Raw genomic sequence first — 22159 nt, forward strand, 5'->3', positions numbered from 1 at the left:
TTTTTTCCCAATTATTTTCAATTAAAATGTTTATTTTGAAACGAATCAAATTACACCTGAGTGCTCAAATGTTATAAATTTGAACATTATTATTAATTTTGAAAAAACAAATTTTACTACTAAATTCAAAAGACCTGGCTATCCAATTTCAAGAACGTCAACATCATACACGCAGGAGGCCCTAACTATTTTGAACCTGTTAGCAGAGGAATAGGCATATGATTCATTTGCAAATTTCAAATCTCAGTTTCCAGACATGGAGCCTGAGCTCAACCTTGCTTAAAGCCTTAATGTATGTGGTAAGAGAATAAAGCATACGCCAATAAGTTCTGATACAACAGGGTTTTCAGTCCCCCTTTATCTGCAGTTCAAGTTCTCAGTTAAGGTCTTCTTACATTTCCCTGCACACAGAGATTCCTCACATTGCGTTAGTCAGAGCATTGAATGTCATAAAAATATAGTCAGCAAAGCCGAATCTTATGCATTGAGAGAACTGATTCCGAAGAGAAGAGTTTGCAGGGATGAAAACAGCAATGGACATTTTAGCGCCTAAGTTCTGATAAACTGATTCAAAATATTTGGCAAAAATCAGTTCAATAAAAATTAATTGTTGTAAGGAGTTATAATGAAATTTGTATTTGAATATAAATTTCTTAATTGAATGTACAAGCCATCATGTTTTAGGGATCCACTTTCAGGGCCTATTTGAATGTGCTTTCCAAAGGCTGACTTGGGTAAAATTTAATACCCAAACAACATAGGCTTTTTGAAAGTGCAAAAGCACTTTCTTGATGTGAAATGTGCAGCAGCCCAATGTTATTGATACGGGATAAAGACAATAACCAGACTTATCCATAATTTTTGAGTCCTTTTCTTGTTTGTAGCTCAATCTCTGCGTTCTAGTTCCAATGCATTTAGTCACGCATAGCTCTGACCTATCCTAGGCCTTAACCATGCATCACGAATACGAATTAAAAAATCTAGTTGGAACTGACACCTGCATTCCTTGTATATGCTTGCTACAGAAAAATTATCAACCCTGATTTGCCAATGTGAAACTTGGGTTGTAACAGTACAACCCAACTTAACTTAGATGCCCCAGAGAGCAGAGTCTACAAACTGATCATTTGCTTTCCAAGACCAAGGATTTACTTGAACTGCTTCATAATAAATCCAAGAATGACTCCTTCCAACAAAGCACTTGACATGAATAGGAAAAAAACCGATATCACATCAGAGTTATAGGAAACGAACAATTCACGATTCAGAGTGTATTGTCTCATAAAAGGAAAACAATAGCAACTGTTGGTTGAATCAGGAAAAACCAGACTCATACTTTCGAATTGCCAGAAACAGCAATGCAAAACACTGCAACTCCATTGGGTCAAAAGTGAGGTCCTTTATGAGCTGAGACAGTTAATGAAGAAAATGATAGCCTCCAACATGAACAATATGGATCCATTAAAAGCCTCTTTGTCCTTCAAATGAAGCTAACAGAAAATCATTTTGGTTTAAAATTGGCCTTCATATATACATCCAAAAACCCAAACCATCGGGTATATATATCCATTGCAAGTTGACCTGAATCTCATTGCCATATATATACACATCCAAAACCCAAACCTATGGTATATATTTAAGTTTATTAATTCAAACAATTTTTTATGCTATATATTTTTATTTTTCAATGTGTCTTCAGATCTTACAATTTCATACAATTTATAATTTAAAAATTGGCCTTTTAATTCACAATTCAACTCATGACTCAACTATCAAGATACAATGCCTCCCAGGCATAGCTCCTGTGCCTTTAGGTGGCAGATTAGAGCATGGAATAGGAAAGATGACTAATTATATGAATGCCAAAAAAAAAAAAAGCAAGTGTCCTTGCTGCAATGATTAAATCAGCATTTATCATTTTCCAGCACACAGTTTCACATCAAGAAAATGTTATAAAAGTTTAACCGGAAACTTAAATTCATGGTACCTGATTATTATTTGTCCACCGATTTAGATATTGGAAACCTGAAAGAATAATAAGGCCAACCAACACAGCACAAGCACACTAGCAAGTACACTACACAGTGATATGAAGTTAGAATCAAGTCACATTGATCATTCAACAATGTAATGCGATTCTAAACCAGAATGAACAATTTGTTACCGCTGAAGGTGAAAAAACAAAAACTCACCGTTTTGTGACCATAATATCCCCAACAGTATTGTGCAGTATTATATAATACATGTGGTGAGAATTATAAACCCCCCCCCCCAAAAAAAAAAGTGTGTGTTTGGAGAGAGAACCTAGAAAAGAAATGTTATTCAAGTATTTTTGCAAGAAAAAGGGGATATCTGTTTAATCAAAGAAAACAGTACAATGTACAATGACAAGCCACTGGGCAAGAGAGAATTCATGTTTTTTAAAACAAGTAATGCTGACAAAATTTACTCGCTAACCACATCAAATTCTGCCTTCAGATAGAACTGACTATGACTTAAGGATACTCTTGCTCAAACTGCATAAGAAAGTCACTGCAGAATCAGCGTCTCCGACCAAGGGACTTACTATGCAGCTCCAGTAAGCCTTGGAGAGATTCCAAAGACCATGCATCCTCAGTTTGGGCATATACCTTTTGATTGAGAGAGTCTATTATAATGCTGACATTACCAAACCCATATATTTGATGACCATTGTGCATTCTACCAGGTTTAAGCTTGAATAGCAAGCCATGTTGTTGGGCATGGGCCTCAATGACTTCTTTTAAGCTCATCTCATGTACACCAGCTGCACCATCCATATGGGCAGCAGCCCCCAAGCCTGAGGGAGCTTGAGTTTGAGCATGAGCTGCTGCTTTCTGCTGAGCCTCAAATTGCCTTTGCTCAAGTACCCTAAGATAGCTGATGTTTTCTTTCAAGCCAGGTTGGACCACCTCCATGCCTTCAACAGCCTGGTTCATCATATCAAGACCACGGTTTAGTTGATATCGAATACTTTCATTTGCCAAAAGTTCCTTTGGAATAAGTTCTTTCCAGCCCAAATACCATTTTGTAACTTCTTCAAAGTTAGGATTTGAGCACAACCAATGGTACAAAACCTGAAGCCACTTGGTGAAGAAGAACTTCTCCATCATATCAACCATCAGATGAATTGGAACAGCAGAAGCCCAATTCATCACCCAATAAAACTGATCAAGTTTCTGATCTGCTGGGTTCACTTGGAACTCTTGCAAGACAAGCTGCAACTTTGGCACAATAAATCGAAGCATAAGTTGTTCCCAACTCACTGAATCAAATACAGTCTTCCAAGGTGACAATATAGCATACGCAGATCCATCACTTGGGTGCCAGGCACCAAGAACAGTACTCAATTTGAAGCGTATCATCTGATACATTCCCTCTAACTTGTGTCCTAACAATGGTAACCATGGGTGCACCCAAGTATGGATAGGAATTGTCTCACGATGTGGCTCCCATGTATCTACAGCACTTGACAATTTTGGCATGACAATATTGTCCAACATGGCTGTGAGAACTGATGAAGGAAGCAACTTTTCCCAGGACTCCAAAAACCGTAACATTGGCTCAGGATCCCGTGCCTGCCAGGTATTGATACCAGAAATCCTGACAGCTGGTAAAACAACTTCAGAAATCAATTGAGTATAAGGTGATGTTACATCCCAGATATCAAGGCAATCTTCTTCTTGAAGCAATGTTTTCCACCGTGATACCAACTCTAACCCATGTAATGGATTTCGAAGAGGATCCCATCCTTGGAATACTCTAATAAACAAAGGCAAAGCATATGAAGAAGCAATACATGACAAGTTACACAACTTATAGCTATCAGCATATCTTTTCTGCAGGTCAGCAAAGCACTGTGCAAGCAAATCCAAAGTCAATGTCCCCATTAAGTTCTCTTCTCCAACTCGGTCTAGCACAGTTGTTATTTCTTCTAGATCTTCCAACTGCTTTTTTTGGTGAGCTACCTCAGTTTCTAACTTCTCTTTTTCTTTTTTCAAGCTAAGTGCTGTCTCCCTCTCTCTCCTCAAATTTCTATCAATCTCCTGGATGTCTGCTTCAGCCAACCTAACAATTAAGCCCACGTTATGCTGAAGCTCTGGCATTGGAACATCATTTTCCTTGGCCTTCTCCTCAGCATTCAAATCAGACAAATTCGTAATTACTCGAACCTGTGGCCCTCTCATATCAAAAACCTTCTGCACAACCTCCAGACCCTGTTCTTGATTGCTTGCTAACAATTCCTCAGCAGTAATATAATCATCCTCATCTTTCTTCTTCTTTGACCTTGAATGCTTTGACCATAACCTTTCCTTTGCTCTAACAGCTGTAGGTTGAGCAACCCCTGGCAATGTTGTCTTCTCAACTTGCACACTAGGCAAAGGAGTGGTTGCCTTCGAGTCATTAAATCCAATACCTGTATTCTTGGCCCTCAAATGAGCCTCAACAGGAGCTAAAATACCCTGTTCATTCTTCCCAAGACCACCTCCTTTATAGCCCATTTTCTCCAACAACTTCATTCCAATCCCCTTTGTATGCTTCTCAAACTTCCCAACATCTGGAAATCCATCTTCAGCTTGGGTTTTTCCTTGCGCTCTCTTCTTTTCCAATTTTGCCCTTTCCTTTTCCCTCTCCCTTCTCATTGCTCCCTCCTTAATCCTCTTTCCAAATGCCGTAGGCAGAAAATCGTTGTCGTGATTATCATCATCAGAAGCATTTCCACGATGATTTGTATTAAAACCTAACCCAAAACTAGAAGTGCTAGTAGTTCCCATACCAAGACCTAAAGCTGGCCTATCCTCACTCGCATAATTTTCTTCTTCCATCTGTTCTTTAGAACGGTTATCATCTTGATTAGGCATAAAAGTTCCAGTAGAGACAAAATTCACAGGCTTGCTGAGGTCAGGCTGCTTAGATAAGTCACGGTCTTTCCTGCGTTTTCTGTTATAATCATCTTCATCATCATCAGAGTCTGCAAACACCCCATAAAGAACATCTTCTCTTGTTTGAGTGCGTTTTTCTTTGCGCTTTCGATAGTAGAACTCACCACCAATCCATTCACCACCTTCAAAATCATTATCCATGCCAAATCTCTCCATCTCTTGGTACTCATCCATTGTTAGAGGCAGAAAATCTACAAGTTAAAAGAATAACCAAAAAAATAAAAATTAGTAGATTAAAAGGTATTCAGACTTGACAAGATTAAATAAAGCTCATTCATTTGAAGTTTTTCATATGACAAACAAAACATTTAATTGAGTTTAATTGAAATTTCTTACATACACCTTTCCCAACAAAATATGTAACCATAATTAGAAGACTCAAGCTCAAGAGCTAACACTTAAATGAAAACATAAAGTGAAAAGAAGTTGGGGAGGGGGGTGTGAGTTCATTCATGAATATCAAACTGTCAAGTAACAAGAAGCCAAAATCTCAATATGATGAGAATAATATATAACATAAGCAAAACATAAAAAATTAAAAAGGAAATTCGGAAAATGTTTCAGAACACATCAGGCATGATAGAATAAAATCACTCGAGTTAACTGTCAAAGTTTAACAAGAACAACACCAAGAAATTAAGATAAACATGGGACTATTAATTTTCCCTTTGCTAACAACAGCTAGCTAAATATGAGATTCACTACACATCATAGCAATTCAAACCTCTCCTACTTTGGAAAACCATTAAGAAAAAACAGAAAGAAAGAAAAAGCTGGGTGCAAATATGAGGGAGGACTCAGGAGTGAGAATCAGGAGGCTTTTTCAAATTTGGTAATTATGTGAGTGAGTGCATCTGTTCCTTTTAATTTAGATCAGAATTTTACATGACCAGAAGACTAGAGGAAAGCTAGAGAAGGAATAAAATGGAGGAATAAGATGGAGATGTCAGTAGGGAGAGTAAGTGGCAGCAACCACAGGGAGGAAGAATATCGTTCAGGCCACCAATAAGGGCAACCTGTAACACTGCTTCCCTCAAAGAAGGCCAAGTTGGTCCTTTTTCAACTGCAGAATTGCAAGCTTAACGGCAGCCTGACCCCAAAAAATGTTGACTTCAAATTTACGAAAAGCACTATAAAATGGAAACAACAACAAATTAAACTCAAATCACCAATGCACCATTATTTACCCGCATTAATTAACACTACTTTTCCAACATAATAATTAATCTACATTGGCATTAGGGAATCATTATATCAGAATTGTGACTTGTTATACAGTACGAACCAGAAAGCACGCAATTTGAATAGGTTATGCAATTTGAACAAGCACAAACCAGACCAGCAGCATTATTATATCAGCAATTAATATCTCACCTCAGTTCAGACAGAACAAGCAGAGGAAATGAGATGGGTGAAAAGATGAGTGAAAGGGAGCACAAACCTAGAGAGCAAGCAAACTTCACTTTCAGATTTCACACTTCAGTTTCAGAGAAGCCTGAGAGGATCACCATATGAGTGAGAGGTAGCAGAGCAAGACCAAAAAGAGTTAATTTTGAAAGAAAATCGGAAAAAAAAAAACAAGAAGAAAAATTATAGCAGAAGGAAACGCACCAGGAAATGGCCGAGAGAGGGAGGAGACGCAACGGCGGCAACCCAGAACGTCGACTTCCAATCTGAATCAGAGATGAAGAAGGAACTACAAGCACGAAGATGATGAAGAGAAGGAAGCCGCGTGTGTTACTGAATCGTGGTACCGTGAACCCGTGATGGGTCTGACTCTAATCAGATTTCCGCGACCGACTCGTAATTTTGTAAAGACTTCAAATAGGGCACCGGAATTGCTGGTTAAAAAAAAAATAATAACAAAATAAAAATAAAGGGTTGATGAGAAATTGAGAAGTAGCAATTAGGGAAAGCAAGCTCTGAAACTGAAAGCCAGTCAGTTCAAGTTTTTTTTTTTCAGTATTTATAAATTTATCATTTTTTAAAAAAAATCAGACATGAGATTATAAACTGGCAAACTTTATTATATAATAAATTAATGATAATAATATAAAAAGATAAAAAAATATTCACAAGAAATTTTTATAAAGGATAAAGTTTTGAATTATTGATATATATTTATCTGAGTGACTCCAACATAAAAATTAGGATGAATACTTATATTTTTAGTAAAAATAAATCAATATATTAACGTGTTTTGATTGAATTTTCATGTTTTGATGGTAATAAAATAAAACTACAAAAAAAAAAAAAAATTGTTTTGCAAGGCTCAATGACTACTTAACGACAAAACAACAAATTGAAGAGATATATGAGGATAATTGAAGACTTGGGACATTTAAACTTTGATTTCTTAGTATCTCTTGTAAAAGTGTTATGAGAGAGCTTAAAAGAGTTTTGTAAATGTGTGAAGATAATGAAAGATATGTTTTTGAAAAGAAGTCAACACATCAATAATCTTGTTTTATAAAAACTACAAGATACTTCAAAGTGATCATTTTCTTAAAAAAAAAAAAAACTTCATTTTAACACATCAATATTGTCCTTTGACACTTGAAACTTTGATTTGAACGTGTTAATATCCATATTAACACGTGTTAAACATAAGTTTTGTTAAGTTGATTTTGTAGAAATTTTAATGCATTAATTCTTGTTGTGACGCATTACTCTTATATTGAACTTAGATTAAAAATTGGTATCTCTCAACCAAATGTTTAAACTGGGGGTTTCTATTTTTCACAGTTTTTAACGTGTTAACTCTCATTCCAACGCCTTGTTCTTCATTTTAGGAAATCATCATTGTCATCGTCAAAATATTAACCTGTTAATGCTTAATGCATCATTTTTTTTGTGCCAAAAATACTTAATGCATCATTGAGTTTTAATTTTAAAACTTTTCTTTTTGAAATCTTCTACTCTAACAAGTTAATCTCAAGTTTTAACTTGAACTTTTGAGATGCTAGGGTTCCATTCTCCTTTAAAAAAAAAACTGTTTCATAAAACAGTTTTTAAAATTGTTTTTCAAAATAAATTAAAATAAAAATCTGTTTGATTTTTTCAATTAAAAAATAATTTTAAAATTAAAAAATGAATTGATAGTTATAGTTATAAACAGTCAATGATAGTTATTAATAATAAAAATTGATCAAGATAACTATAATTTTCAATAATCAAATGTAGTGTATTGTAAAAATAAAACAAAATAACTTGAAATTGTTTCTACATTTTATTTTTAAAAATAATTAATTAAAAATTTTTTATTTAAATAAATTTTTAAAATTTTCTTTTTTAAAGAATAAAAAAATAATTTTAAAAAATAAAAAACAAACAGGCTTTTAGAATTGTGTTTTAAAGAAATCAATGGGTCGGGGTCAATCTCCTTTATAATGCGTTAAAATAATTCTGACACGCATTTAATATAATTATTGAGCCTTTTGCTTTCACTCGTAACGTTTTCATTGTGTGTTTAAACTTTGCAATGATTATAATCTTATTTCTAATAGTAAAAACTTCTCTTAAACTATAAATACTATCTCATTGATACTGGTTCGTAAAATCACAAGCTAAAATTTTTTTTTGATCATATTGCTTTGAATTCTATTATCAACAAAAAAAAAGGTGCCTTTATTTTTTTTTGGTAATAAACGAGGCAAACTCCAAAAAAAAAAGGTGCCTTTAGTTATTACATTAGCTACAAAGACACCATTTTGATGACTTTAATTCTATATTTGGCTGGGGAAAAAAAGTGGGGGAAGAGAAAGTTTGAGAGAAATAGAGAAGAAAACTATATGTTTTCCTATTTAGTTAAGGAAAGAAAAATAAGAGGAAGAGGAATTGGGAGGGAAAATAATATGTGGAATCCACATGTTTTTTCCTTCCCAAATTTTCTCTCAAAAAATGATGAGATTTTGAAGAAAAAACTTTAATTCCAGAGTTACTCATGAATATTTTTTCCAGCCAAGAATTTTTACATTTGTTTTTAATTTAATTTTTTTAATTATTTTATATTTAATAATTTTGGAATTTGAATATTCGTTTCCACTCTACCTTCCTCAATTTTCTTATATTTGTTTTTAATTTAAAATTTTTAAATTATTGTATATTTAATAATTTCGAAAATAAAGTTTAAATTTTGATAAACTAGTTTGTAATTATATTTTTACTCCATTATTAATAAATAATAGAAATTAAATAAATAATATATTAAAGTATTACGTTTTATTATGTAAAAAAAATTCATACACATAATAAGGTTATTATTATCTATATAAAATTAATAATTTTTCCTTCCTCTGTGTTTTTTCTTTTTCAACCAAGCATAATAAAAAAAAAAGTTGTATTCATTTACTTTTATCTTCCTTCTACGGCTCTACTTGTTCTTCCCTTATTATCCCTTGCTAGCTAGGTGTTGCATTAGTAAAATTAAGACATGACCTTTGATTTTATAACATTCCAAAGGTTCTTTTAGATAATAATCTTAATGATTTTTAGTATTACAATTCCTTATATAATCTTTCATACAAATATCTTAATTTACAAAGACATAAATTTTCAACATGTCACTTCATTTTAAAAATATTTTTTACTTATGAACATTTTCATTGGAAGTACTAATTATCCTAAACTATTATTGAATATTGTCCCCCAGTAAATGTCAAAATTGTTACAAATGAATATGAACATTGACTATTAACTTCAAATTAACTTTAAGTTATAGAATATTTTTACCTTTAAAGTATTTGTGATGGAGTATTTAGAGCTTTAAAGTAAGGTTGGTAATTTAAATTAAGCTCAATAGACTACTATAAATAAGCTTGAAATTTTTTAGAGATGAACTTAAGAGTTTATAAATTTTTCTTTATTTTAGGCTTTATTTGAGCTACCCAAATAAGTTTGAACCTGATTAGATTTGGGCCAAATATTTGAATTCTTTATTATCAACAAAATAAAATTAACCTCTAATTTAGCCTTTATTTTGCATTCATAGACCCTGCTTCAAACTCTTAGTTTGCATATTTTACACTTCTAATTGAAGTTTAATATTCCAATAATTATTTGCTTTGAATACTTTTTTAAATGTTAAAAAAACTAAATATAAGATATCATCCAAACAATAGTCACATGCTCAAATATAGTTTAAATACTCTAGAGTTAGCAAATTACACAAACTAATCTAAAAAGGGGTTGGCTTGCCCATTGGTGTCTGCTCACCTAGCCGAACTATTCTCTATAGAAACATTAATCATGAGGAATGAGCTTAAAAGTCTTTGTAACCAAAATTAATATACAGCTATATGTGCAATACAACTTATAATGTGATTGTTAAGTGTGGCATACAAAATGATTTCCAAACAATATATATCTAGACAAAAATCAAATAATTTATATTTTTAACATAACAACACCTTATATCCCTTCTAACTCCATGCTTAGAACCAAATCACTCAACCAAAGATAAGTTGATCAAAGTTAATAGCCACTCATTGAGTCCAATGAAGACTTATCACGTGATAAAATAACAATTCTAAAAACATAGCCAGACACATGTATTTTCCAAACAATTCCTACATATCATACTTTCAAACAACCAGACAGAAATACACTTAATAATACAATATGCTTCTGAACAAGAATTATTTCCAAACGAAATACATATATTTATATATAGCAATAAACATCTCACTTGGCAATTATTTTTCAAATAACAAAAACATTCTCTTCTCAGCATATTCATTTCTAAACAAAAATGCACACATAACAAATCACAAAGTACACACACTCAAACATTAATAGTGGTTACCTTACTTCCTTACAATTAATGCTCCCTCGTACAAGAACATCTTCACCTTCTTTAGTGTTTCTATTACAATCTACACACCATACAATATTAATTAACTATTGTTAATAAAATATTAATTAACACTAATCAAAGTGTTAGCACACTGATCATACCATAATTCTAGGGTTATTGTTACAACCATTAAAACCACCTAACCAACTCAAAATCATTGTTGTTATCCTTATTAATCACTTATTCAACCTTACATAACCCTAATTATCCTTAAAATTCACCCATCAACTCTAAGGTTTTTGGACCTTACATTTTTGGCATCATGAATCACCTCAAAACAACTCTGGCTACTCTTATTTATCCTTAAAACACCTATTTCATTTGGATTCAAGGGTTGGGTCTCCCCAAAAATGAAACTCTAACCACATGTGGTAGAAAACTCACTTAAAATGGAGAAGAAGAGGGTGGATACAAGAATAAATAAGCTTATCTTAATTATTAGATGGCCAAAATCATGCACATTAAATGTTCCTCATCAAACCCTAGCAGAGCCCTCAATTTTTACTCAAAACCCTAGCTATCAAACATCTCTTTTGTCTAATTTTTTCAACAGCAAAATAATTGTTGTTTCTATGTTGTGCACTGCAATACATGATACAAAAATGCTACACTTTGTTTTTTTTTGTAACAATGCTACACTTTGTTAAGTGCACCACGTTGGGCCAAATTCAGCCTAAAACTCATCTTAGACCCTATTCAACTCTACTATATCACACTAGGTCCAATTTAAGTCATATTACGCACCTCAAACATAGGATTTGCCTCAAACAATCTCGATTACAAATTTATTTCCTAATGAAACATTAAAATAACATCAATCCTCAATTAAATTTCTCAAGAAACCTCAATTTTATAGTTCATTAAATATCCAAAAAATTATGATGTGGCAACTCTCAACCAATTTAATAAATTGGTTGGCTTATGAAATTGGATAGATATCTATGAACATGTCCATCTCCTCCTTAGTTAATTATATTACAAATTGAAGCAAGTATGGAGAAAAAGTTGAAAAAAAAAAAGAAAAAATCAATCTTTAATATGATGTACTTCAAAATATTCATCCTTTCCTTCGCCTATGATCACTAAGGCGGGAGTCATGTCCTCCTTAAGATTGTATGACTGCTAATAGTCAAGATCATTCAAATCATGACCTAACCCCTTCCTTAAAAAACCAATATGGAACCATACACTTTTTATCCAACGCATATTGTAGTTTTACATTTTTCAATATTTAGATTATAGTTGTTTTAAAGATGATAGAAATATAGCATGCTTTAACTTTTCATGAATTCCTAGTGGCTTGATAAAGAAACGGGAGCAATATAGTTAAAACTACAAAACGGGAAACAATGTGTGAAAAGAAAGCATAGTAAATGTACTTGAAAATTTCAGCTCCAAGAGCAATGAAATTGAAACTCCAAAACTTAACAAGTAAAAGAAAACTAATAACACAACCTACATAAAGTGAGACTATCAAGTTGCCCAAATATGAGGGGACTTAAAATAATATAGAAAGTTTTACATCAAATAAAGTTAAGCTTAATATCTATAATATATATATATATATATATAATAAAAAGGAAGACCTATAAACTTGAGCCTTAAGGTTTCAAGTTAAGATATGACTTTTAACATGCCCATAATAATGACCTTTTTGGTCCCTGACTTTGATACCACTAATTAGAAATGTGAAATGATCATTCAGGAACAAGGGTATCAAAAGTGCCCTAAACACGAAATCCTTACTTTAGGGCCAACCTAAAATGAGGCTTCAAATATATACACAATAATGAGTTCATTAGTTCCAAGCAAAACTTTACTCTGATACCACTTATTAAGAATGAGAAGCGACTACCTAGGTATGAAGGGAGAGGAGAAATAGACAAGAGTAGAGGAAGGATACGACATTTTAACTTAAAACCTCAAGGTTCAAGTTTACGGATCTTTCTCTTTTATTTTATACTAATGATCAATACTAATTTTATTTGATATAAGACTTCCTACATTATCTTAATTCCACTCACACTAAACACAATCTAACAGAGATGAATTCAATAAACTCCTACCTTTCATTTTCCTATCCTTACTATCATTGACATCCCTAATGTTACACACTCCAGTATCCCCTCTTAAACCCTTCGCATTTGCAAAAACCTTTGCAATCCTCCTCTTATACTCAAGCCACACAAGCACCACATAAACCAAGCACTGTGCAGTATACCCATAGATCTAGACTTGAATTGGTATGTTGGGCTTCTCGTAGGTTGTCAAAAGAAGTGTCACAATTGAAATCATCATGAAGGAGAAGCATGATGAAAAGATTTAAGAGGGAGAGAAGAGATGAATAGTGATCATAATTATTTGTACAAGATCATATTAAAAATTTAAATTTAAAATTTGAATTGAATTTGGGGTAAAAAAAGGCATTAAGAGATGCAGTTGCATACTCTGAGAGTGGAGGATATTTACATTGAAGATAGAAGCATGATCTCTCTTGATTTGCTTTGTGAGGCTTGAGGTTTCATGCATCAGAAAAAGTAAGAGACAGATGTAAAGTTACTCAATGAAGTGTTCAATTTTACATTAAAGATTATTAAATTAAAATAATGACGTTTATGAAAACAAATAATTATTAAAATCATTATGGTTTTAGTAATTTTCAATATAAAAACAAGAGTTAAAGGGAAAAAATACCTAAAAACTTTTTTGATAGGAGCATCTATTATTTTTAAGTAAAAAAATATACAAGAGTATCCATTAACGCTTTTTAATTAGGGCATCCTTCCCCAAATCATTAAAATGGTTTAATGGCCATTAATGTGAACTCGAGATGTTGGATTAAAGAGCAAAAATATTCATAAACTTTTTTTCCAAGGGTTATTGGTACCCATAAGTCAACAATGGCGTATAGTACGTTTACACCTAGAAAAAAGTTTTTGTGTATTTTTACACAAAAAAGTTTTGAATATTTTTGTACATTATGCTTGCTTTATTTTTTATGATAGTCAACATTAATGAATGTCAGGCAAATTTAATGGGATGGGGAAGGATGCCCTTACTAAAAAGAGTTCATGAATATCCATGCACCATTGTTAATTTAAGGATATTGGATGCTTCTAGCAAATTTTTTTTTTGGAGATATTTTTATCCTTTAACCCTAAAAACAAGCACAAACATTAAGGCTATTCTTTCATTTGCAGCCATAAGCACACTCTTTAAGCAAAGGAGGATGACTCTTTCAAAAGTCCTTGCAAACTTTCAAAGTATGCATCACAAACACACACACACACAACAAAATCAAAACAACACAACCTTCCATAGTATACGCGCTAAAGTAGTGAACAAAAACTATCCCAACACTCTTCTTCACAAATAATCCACATGATTCAATTTCTCACACATAACAAAACATAACAATAGTTTTTAGTCTTTATTGTTTTATTTCATTATTTTCAGTCTTTTAGTTTGAACAGTGTGCAATGTTAGTCCCAATAGTTTTTAAAGTGCACATAAAGACTACTATGAGATAACACTGACAAAGGTAATTTTGTTATAAGTTTGCTAGCATTTTTGCTAACATGGTAAAAATATGTTGATGACATGAAAATAAATTGACTAGATATGATTAAAAATAAAAGGCAAATGAAAAAAAAAAACTTTCTTTTTATGTTTGGTTTAAACAAAATGTGGGAGACAAAGGCAAGATCAAGTATGCATAAGCAAATGAGTTAATAGAGTTAAATATATGTCAACAAGATTAATTCAGCCAGTGCCAGCTCATAGTCCTTATGTGCATTTTTAAAGCTATAGGGATTAATGTTATAAATAGATTAAACTAAAAGGACTGAAAGAAAATTAAAAATATAGGAACCAAAAAGGAAACACAATCAAAATATATGAATCTATTGTAATATTTTCCACAAGAAAAACATTAACCTTATTGAATTCACAATATTTCTCAATCCAAACTCAATGATTCCATTCTCATTATTTATCAACTAAAGGCATTCATTTTAATTAGACTGTTAATCAAAATCCAAGTTCTCAACACATATTTAAACATAGAGGGCTTTATAACAACATGCTCACTCACTTTATTACCTCTATATTATTAACATTAGAGGTTAAGGGTTGAACATCATCTTGATTTTTCCTTCTCAAGCCTGCCTCTTTTCTTCAACACATTGAAAGTTTGTACCAGAGTTCTCTGTCTTTATGTCACGATCTTCATTAGATGTCAAGAACGAATCTTTGGTTCAAGTGGCACCAAGGCATCCTCATGATGCTTAGGTCACGGGTTCGGACTGCAAACGTTTTAGCATTTGTCAAATAATAATAATAATAAAAATAAAAAAATCTTTGTAAAACCGATCCCTCTATGCAAAGTCCCAAGTTTGAGATTATTATATGAATGTAAAAATTGTATTCAGGAAAACTATATTGGACAATTTTTAAATTTGATTCGATTATATGATTACATCAAAATTTAATTTAATTTAATATATATACTGATACTAATTTGATTGAAAAGTTTGAATACAAAATACTGAGGTAGAGAACACCACTTAAGCAATAATTTATCTACGCTAATTATTTTTCCTCATGCAATCCAATGCCAAATTTTATTGTCAACTGATTTATAAAAGAATTATATAGTTCATCGGGGAATCAACATAGAAAAGCTAATTCTTATTTTGATTGGCAAGTAAAATGAAATGAAACATAAATATAATTTAAAATATACTCCCATGATTAAAAAAGTAAGAATTTTTTAAGGAGTTGAATATTAAAAAATATAAGACATTTTTAGTCTTTCGAAGTGTAATCATTGCAATTTTTTTTCAAAAGTACCTCTATTGATAATAACTTTATATTTATTATAGGATGTTTAATAAGAATAAATATAAAAAAATTGTATTAGTTTAAAAGTAAGTGACTACTTTATTAAGGAGTAAAATTCAGTTAAAAATGTCTTACATCTTTAAATGGAGAGAGTATCATTTTGACTCTAACAAACCACATTATTTATGAGTACGAAACAAATAGTATGACTTATTTTTTAGACTCCGTAGTGTGTATGAGTTTTTCTTTATTTGTTCACTGATTAATGATTAATTATTTTATAAGCTAATTGACTTCAAACATTTTCATATCCTTAAATAGGACAAGTACAAGCATTAAGTAAGCGAAAAAATGGAGAAATGATATACAATTAGGAAAAATGAAAAGTCCAAGGGAGTTTGTTCGTTCTTTTTGAGCTCAACACTAAAAATGAGCAAATCATTTGAGAAGTAAACGTCAAAGCAAGGCCGTGAAAACCCATGAATTCAACTTCACTGTGAACATAGTTTAAGCCGCTAATTTCAAAGTCTTTCTGCAATAGAAAATTGTGAAACCTTATCTGTATAATATTATCATACGAGAGCCCTTGCTTCCTTTGGGGTCCCTCAAGGGACCAAAAGCAAATTTCATCCACTCATGTGACATCCCTATCTATTTTTGAAGAGCCATTAGCTTTGGTCATCAGCCCCTATTTCACACGATTCTCTTTCTCTCTCACTTCACTTCGCACTCTCATCTGCCTCAGTGTCTCAGACACTAGGGACCCATTCTGCGATTCGGGTTGTACCCATTTTGAGTGTTTCAGCTTTAGCCATTTTGCGACAGTGTTCTGGTGAGTTTTTTTTTTTTTTTTTTTTTGGGGTCTATTGCCAATATTCTTTCTATTGTAAAGGGAATGCATGATTTATGATGGTTCACGAGTGATCTTGTTGACAGTTAAACTTGTAATAATACGTTTATAACTGATTTCAAGAAATCCCACAGTTTTTATTATGTTTTGTATCTGATAAATGAAGAAAGGCGAAATGGTGTGGATTATATTTGTTATTTGAATGAAGAGGTACTTTTTGACTTTGGTGATTGCTATTGGTAGACCTACTTCACGAGAGGCATGCTTGAAATATGCTACATGAACGGCGATGGTTCAGAGGTTTTATAGTTATTATCCGGCAAAAGAAGTCAACTCTTTTAAGTCTTACATTTTTTCTGTCAAATCTTTGAATCGTGATAAACAACACAAACTTTTGTCATCATATATGTTTTCTGATCATAAATGGAAGATAGTGATTCCGTTTGGTCTAGTATTTTGAATTTTGATATTTTACAGAACGAAACACGAAAGAATTTATAATTCCGTATCTTTGTGAGATACTAGCAAATAAAGTCTGGATAATCATGTCTTCTTTTGATGTCTCCTAAAATTACCCTGGTGGTTTAGTAGTTTAAAATAGGAATTGAAAAATCTACAAGGATAAGCTAGAATAGCTGTTATTTTGACCAAAAACAAGGCTTGGTTTTTTGGTTATCTATATATTGAAAAATGTTGTCTGAATACTTTTTTTTTTTTTGGGGGAAATAAACTATACTCTTGGCTAAATTGGTTGTCCTAGATCATGATGCTGAATCATTTGGTACTTAATGCCAATTGAGACATTGTATTTGCATCGAAATCTGATTCTTTACTTTTTTGGGGGAAAGGGTAGAGAGTTCTTATGGTTTTACTATGTTAAGTGGCAGAAAATGGCAGATTTTGCCACCCTCTCCATATAAAGTTAATTTTTGCTGGATTTAATGATTGCTTTTAGGAATGATCTTGCTTTAGGCATCATTAATCTTCATTTGAAGAACGACTAATAAACATCATGCTTTAAAACTTATAAATGCTATGTATTTTGTTCTCATTATCAATTATAAAATCATATTATGTTATCAACTCTTGTGCCTTTTTCCTGGGCGTGTGAGTTCTCATGGCTTCATTATGTTCAGTAAGGAGCAGAACATGGCACAGATTTTGGCTCCCTCTACACAATGGCAGATGAGAATCACAAAAAGTTCTGCCAATGCAAGCCCCGTTTCATCAAAAACATGGAGTTCTTTACTGTTTAAAAAAAATAAGAAAGGTGCATCTACCAGCTCTTCTAAATTCAGGGTGTTGGCAATCAAGTCTGAAAATAGTACCATCAACAGGCTAGAGAATCTGCTCAATCTGGATATCACTCCATACACTGATAAGATTATTGCGGAGTACATTTGGTATTTCATATCACTGTCTTCCCCTCTCTCTTGTACATGCTTTTCTCTGTGTTTATATTTTACTTTTGAGTTAAACCTTATGAATAGCCAATCATGAATAACCATTTCCATTTTTATGCTTCTGTATGAGAATACTGGTGTTTAAAAATGTCATATTATTCCGTGAAACAGGATTGGGGGGACAGGAATTGATGTGCGCAGCAAATCAAGGGTATGTTATTTTTAATGTTGAGGACAGGCTAGAAAAAGACATTATTATTTCATCTTAGTTGAAATTTGACTAATGTCACGCTTTTATGAATTTTATATTGATTTCAGACTTTATCAAGGCCGGTTAAACATCCCTCTGAGCTCCCTAAGTGGAATTATGATGGATCTAGCACTGGACAAGCACCTGGCGAAGACAGTGAAGTAATCCTATAGTAAGACTCTTGTAACTTACACTCTTTTTGACACTATTCTATAATCTATACTATGACAGTTTAAGTTACTTTTCTTACTTTATTCAGTCCTCAAGCAATTTTCAAAGATCCTTTCCGTGGTGGTAACAATATTTTGGTAAGAGCTGGGATATCTAAAAGAGTCTAATTTTGAGTTATTGAAATATAATGCAAATATCATTAAGATAATTTGTATTATACTTTTTTGCAAAGGTAATTTGTGATTCATACACCCCAGCAGGCGAGCCTATCCCCACAAACAAGCGGCACAGAGCTGCTCAAATCTTTAGTAACCCAAAGGTCGTAGCTGAAGTCCCATGGTATATATTCTCCTTGCTTTTGTTGTAACATGCCATTGCATGCATAGAAGAAAGGGTAAACACACCATTGTGGCAATGAAATGTATACTTTTATGGGCCAATATTTTAAACAATATTTACCTACCATCATAGAGCTTCTTAAATCTTTAGTAGCCCGATTTTCATAGCTGAAGTTCCATGGTATATATTCTACTTGTTTTTCATTGAAGTACATCATTATACGTATAGAAGAAAGGATAAGCTCATGGTCATTATGATCAAATGTATGCTTTTATGGGGCAATTTTTTAAAAATACTGAGCAACTATTATTTTAAAGTGAGAATTCTGCTGCTTAGCATGAACTCTTTGTTGCATAAACCTGAAGGCATATTCTTAGGAAAACTGCCAAATGAGTTCAGTATTGATATAACCTATTTAATAATTTATGTTCCAATGCATATGGTATATCTTTTCTCGCAATGCCTAATTTTATGTATGCATGGGATTTTTCCTTCGCTTGATCAATTATATTAACCTTTGTCCTTAGATAACTGAGCCTTTGTTGTTAACTGTTGAATCATTGCCTTGAAGAAGAAAGCATGCTAATTGTTTTTGTTGATTGTTCCAAGGTTCGGAATAGAACAAGAGTACACTTTACTTCAAACAAATGTACAATGGCCTTTAGGTTGGCCTGTTGGAGGCTATCCTGGTCCTCAGGTAATGCATTTCCTACATCTACCGTCAACTTTTATCCAGATTTATAGGAATTTGATAATTCTTTTAGATGAATAGAATCTAATTACTCCTTAATCTATTAGGGTCCCTATTATTGTGCTGCTGGAGCAGATAAATCATTTGGCCGTGATATATCAGATGCTCATTATAAGGCTTGCTTGTATGCTGGAATTAACATTAGTGGTACCAATGGAGAGGTTATGCCTGGGCAGGTCTTTCTCACACCATTCCCTTTCTTTTATGGCTTATGTTACTTTGAGCATAATCGTTTCCTTACTTTTTCTTTCGTGAATATTGCAGTGGGAGTTTCAAGTTGGTCCTAGTGTAGGTATTGATGCTGGTGATCATATTTGGTGTGCGAGGTACATCCTCGAGGTAGTTCAGTTTCCCTACTTTTATTGTACATGTACCTTTGGATCATGTGATACTAGAAGGCCAAGCTTTTAAACGAATTGGCTAAGGATGTTTTCAAAGCATAATTTGGATTATGAGGCTTGATGTCTTGTTAGTAGTGTGCTAATGTACCTCAGAAATCATATTCAATGTGTATTTTCCCCCATTAAAGCAGTAGCTATGGTATATGTGTAATTTCCCCCCTTTAAAGCTTGATACAGAGTATATTGAAGACTTTAGTCTTCTACCCCAATTGGATAGGTCAATGATGGAGTAGAATTGTCTCTTTGCTTGTAACTGGACATTGTTGTGATCTTTTGTGAACAGGGTTATTTGTGCCTGTTCTCGTCACTATTTTCTCTGTATCATCTGATAAAGTATGTTGTATTTTTTCTCTGTTCTAACAGAGAATCACTGAACAAGCTGGAGTTGTTCTCTCGCTTGATCCAAAACCAATACAGGTACTATAAAGCTATAACTGACAGCAACTCTTTTTCACTGGTAATCATTTTAATGTTTTTGCATTATGTGTCAACAGGGTGACTGGAATGGTGCAGGATGCCACTCCAATTACAGGTTTTTGGCTGTGTCTCTATCATGAATCATGATATTAAGCCTTAGTAACTTGCTAGATTACTAAATTTCTGAACTCTCATTGGTTTTTCAGTACCAAGAGTATGAGGGAAGATGGAGGCTATGAGGTGATAAAGAAGGCAATTTTGAACCTATCACTTCGTCACAAGGATCACATTAGTGCATATGGAGAAGGAAACGAGAGGAGGTTGACAGGAAAGCATGAGACAGCCGACATTAACACATTTTCTTGGGTATGACTTGAAATTGTTGAATATATTTTGGTGGAAGAAACACGAAGTTGATATTCTTTGTAGCAGTCTCATGAAATCTACCTTGCAGGGAGTGGCTAATCGGGGTTGCTCAATTCGTGTGGGAAGAGACACCGAGGCCAAAGGCAAAGGTAAAGTTGCCCACAATACTTCTGCAGCAACTTGTAGTTGATCTTGCTCAACATTGGACCAATAGAAACAATTAGGCTCCTTAATCTGTCTGCAATTATGGGATATACTGTTGTGCACCGTCTAACTCTTTTTATTAGCCTAAGCGTTCTGAATGATTGTAATTCCACAGCTTTCTTGAGTTCAGTCTGTTTGCAAGGGAATCTCTATACCCTGAACTTGCGCTATAGCTAAATCTGAATGACCTCTTCAACTGAAGAATTGACTTTTCGCTCCACATTTATTTTTCAAACAATTAGAATCTTAAGTGACTTCATTTCTTTTTTGGCCAACTGAAATATGACTTCATTTCAAAGAAGTTCTCTTGTAAGTGAGCAGGCTATAAAGATCTCTGGGTTACTCCTGTATTGAGGTGCACATAGTTCCCACCTTTTTGTTTTGCAAACATCTTACTTCTTCCAGTTCAAAATATAAGCATTTTCTCCCTGTTAATCTTGGTACAAAATATAAGCAACTTAGCATTTGTAAAAATAATTTTTCTCATTTTACCTTTTGAATTTATTAACTTAGATTTTTGCGTCTGAATTTATGATTTTTTTTTTCACTCACCACAAATTGGAACTAAGGGTAAAAAGGAAGAAACAATTTATATATTTTCATGGGAATTAGGATTTTAATAGTGTGCGGATTATTGTAAGAGCTGTTTATATTTTGGATCGGAAAGAGTATCATTTATGCATTGCAAAATCACATGCCTTGAAACTGTCATACTGAGGCTTTTAACTGCTTGAATCTACCAGTGGTTTCTAGATTTTTATTTGTTTGCGTTGCCCATCCTCTTGATTGTAGGTTACTTGGAGGATAGGCGTCCAGCTTCAAACATGGACCCATATGTGGTGACATCGTTACTGGCAGAAACTACAATATTGTGGGAACCAACACTAGAGGCTGAAGCTCTTGCAGCTCAGAAGTTAGCATTGAAGGTCTAAGCAAGTCCATTGGTTGGTGATTATTTTGAGTGGACTCAAATTAGCTGGGATTGGTTTGTTCGAATGCTGGAAAGCTCTTCATTTTCGGTTTAAATTTATGTAGGAGGCGATTTTGTCTGGACAATAATGAGAATGAAGTTTGTCATCTTTTGTTATGGGTTGTCAGATGAAGTCCCTGGTGGAGTGGAATTCTGATTGATTATATATTTAAATAATATTTGTTTCCTGTAATGTTTGCATTGCTGGATTGTCAGATAAATGCATTATATAGTTGCATAAACATTTGTACTTTTTTTAATGCAAAAGGTCTAGATGAATTGAATCTCATTCCAAAATGTAGTTACAAGTTATTATTCACCAATGACTAATGAGTTCTTTACATTGACATCATGATTCGAATCCAAACATAACCAACTTT

At 33.0% G+C, this 22159-nt stretch overlaps 2 protein-coding genes across 3 annotated transcripts; one reads left to right on the forward strand and one right to left on the reverse strand.

Moving 5' to 3' along the window:
• Positions 1–199: 199 nt before the first annotated feature.
• LOC129292932 (septin and tuftelin-interacting protein 1 homolog 1) lies at positions 200–6738 on the reverse strand. 2 transcript variants are annotated; one of them, XR_008589045.1, is made up of 5 exons: positions 6573–6738; positions 6403–6456; positions 2506–5152; positions 1988–2025; positions 200–401 (listed from the first exon to the last, which is right to left on the reverse strand). XR_008589045.1 is itself a non-coding variant. In XM_054930647.1 (3 exons), exon 3 carries the CDS (start codon positions 5133–5135, stop codon positions 2541–2543), a length of 2595 nt encoding a protein of 864 aa, XP_054786622.1. In that variant the 5' UTR covers positions 5136–5152; positions 6403–6456; positions 6573–6738; the 3' UTR covers positions 2291–2540. The 2 variants fall into 2 exon arrangements, 1 of the variants encoding a protein (XP_054786622.1); XM_054930647.1 differs by lacking the exons at positions 200–401; positions 1988–2025 and having other exon boundaries at positions 2291–5152.
• Positions 6739–16297: 9559 nt separating this feature from the next.
• LOC129292782 (glutamine synthetase leaf isozyme, chloroplastic) lies at positions 16298–21972 on the forward strand. Its single transcript, XM_054930427.1, has 14 exons — positions 16298–16489; positions 17644–17910; positions 18082–18121; positions 18229–18332; positions 18420–18468; positions 18564–18670; positions 19280–19367; positions 19469–19597; positions 19686–19760; positions 20186–20239; positions 20317–20354; positions 20446–20605; positions 20694–20754; positions 21602–21972. The coding sequence occupies exons 2-14, from the start codon at positions 17657–17659 to the stop codon at positions 21739–21741; spliced, it is 1299 nt and encodes a 432-aa protein (XP_054786402.1). The 5' UTR covers positions 16298–16489; positions 17644–17656; the 3' UTR covers positions 21742–21972.
• The last annotated feature ends 187 nt before the right edge of the window (positions 21973–22159 follow it).

This window comes from Prosopis cineraria, unplaced genomic scaffold, assembly GCF_029017545.1.
Source record: "Prosopis cineraria cultivar Desert tree isolate PC_DT_omini unplaced genomic scaffold, ASM2901754v1 PC14, whole genome shotgun sequence".
In the NCBI taxonomy this organism is placed as follows: Eukaryota; Viridiplantae; Streptophyta; class Magnoliopsida; order Fabales; family Fabaceae; genus Prosopis; species Prosopis cineraria.

What these genes read in the sequence shown, in the direction of transcription:
- LOC129292932 (XM_054930647.1), bottom strand. Translation starts at nt 5,135, where the DNA reads ATGGATGAGTACCAAGAGATGGAGAGATTTGGCATGGATAATGATTTT.
- LOC129292782 (XM_054930427.1), top strand. Translation starts at nt 17,657, where the DNA reads ATGGCACAGATTTTGGCTCCCTCTACACAATGGCAGATGAGAATCACA. An exon ending in GTGGTGGTAACAATATTTTG is followed by an intron (nt 18,469 to 18,563) that starts GTAAGAGCTGGG and finishes TTTTTTGCAAAG; the next exon opens with GTAATTTGTGATTCATACAC. An exon ending in ACATTAACACATTTTCTTGG is followed by an intron (nt 20,606 to 20,693) that starts GTATGACTTGAA and finishes TCTACCTTGCAG; the next exon opens with GGAGTGGCTAATCGGGGTTG.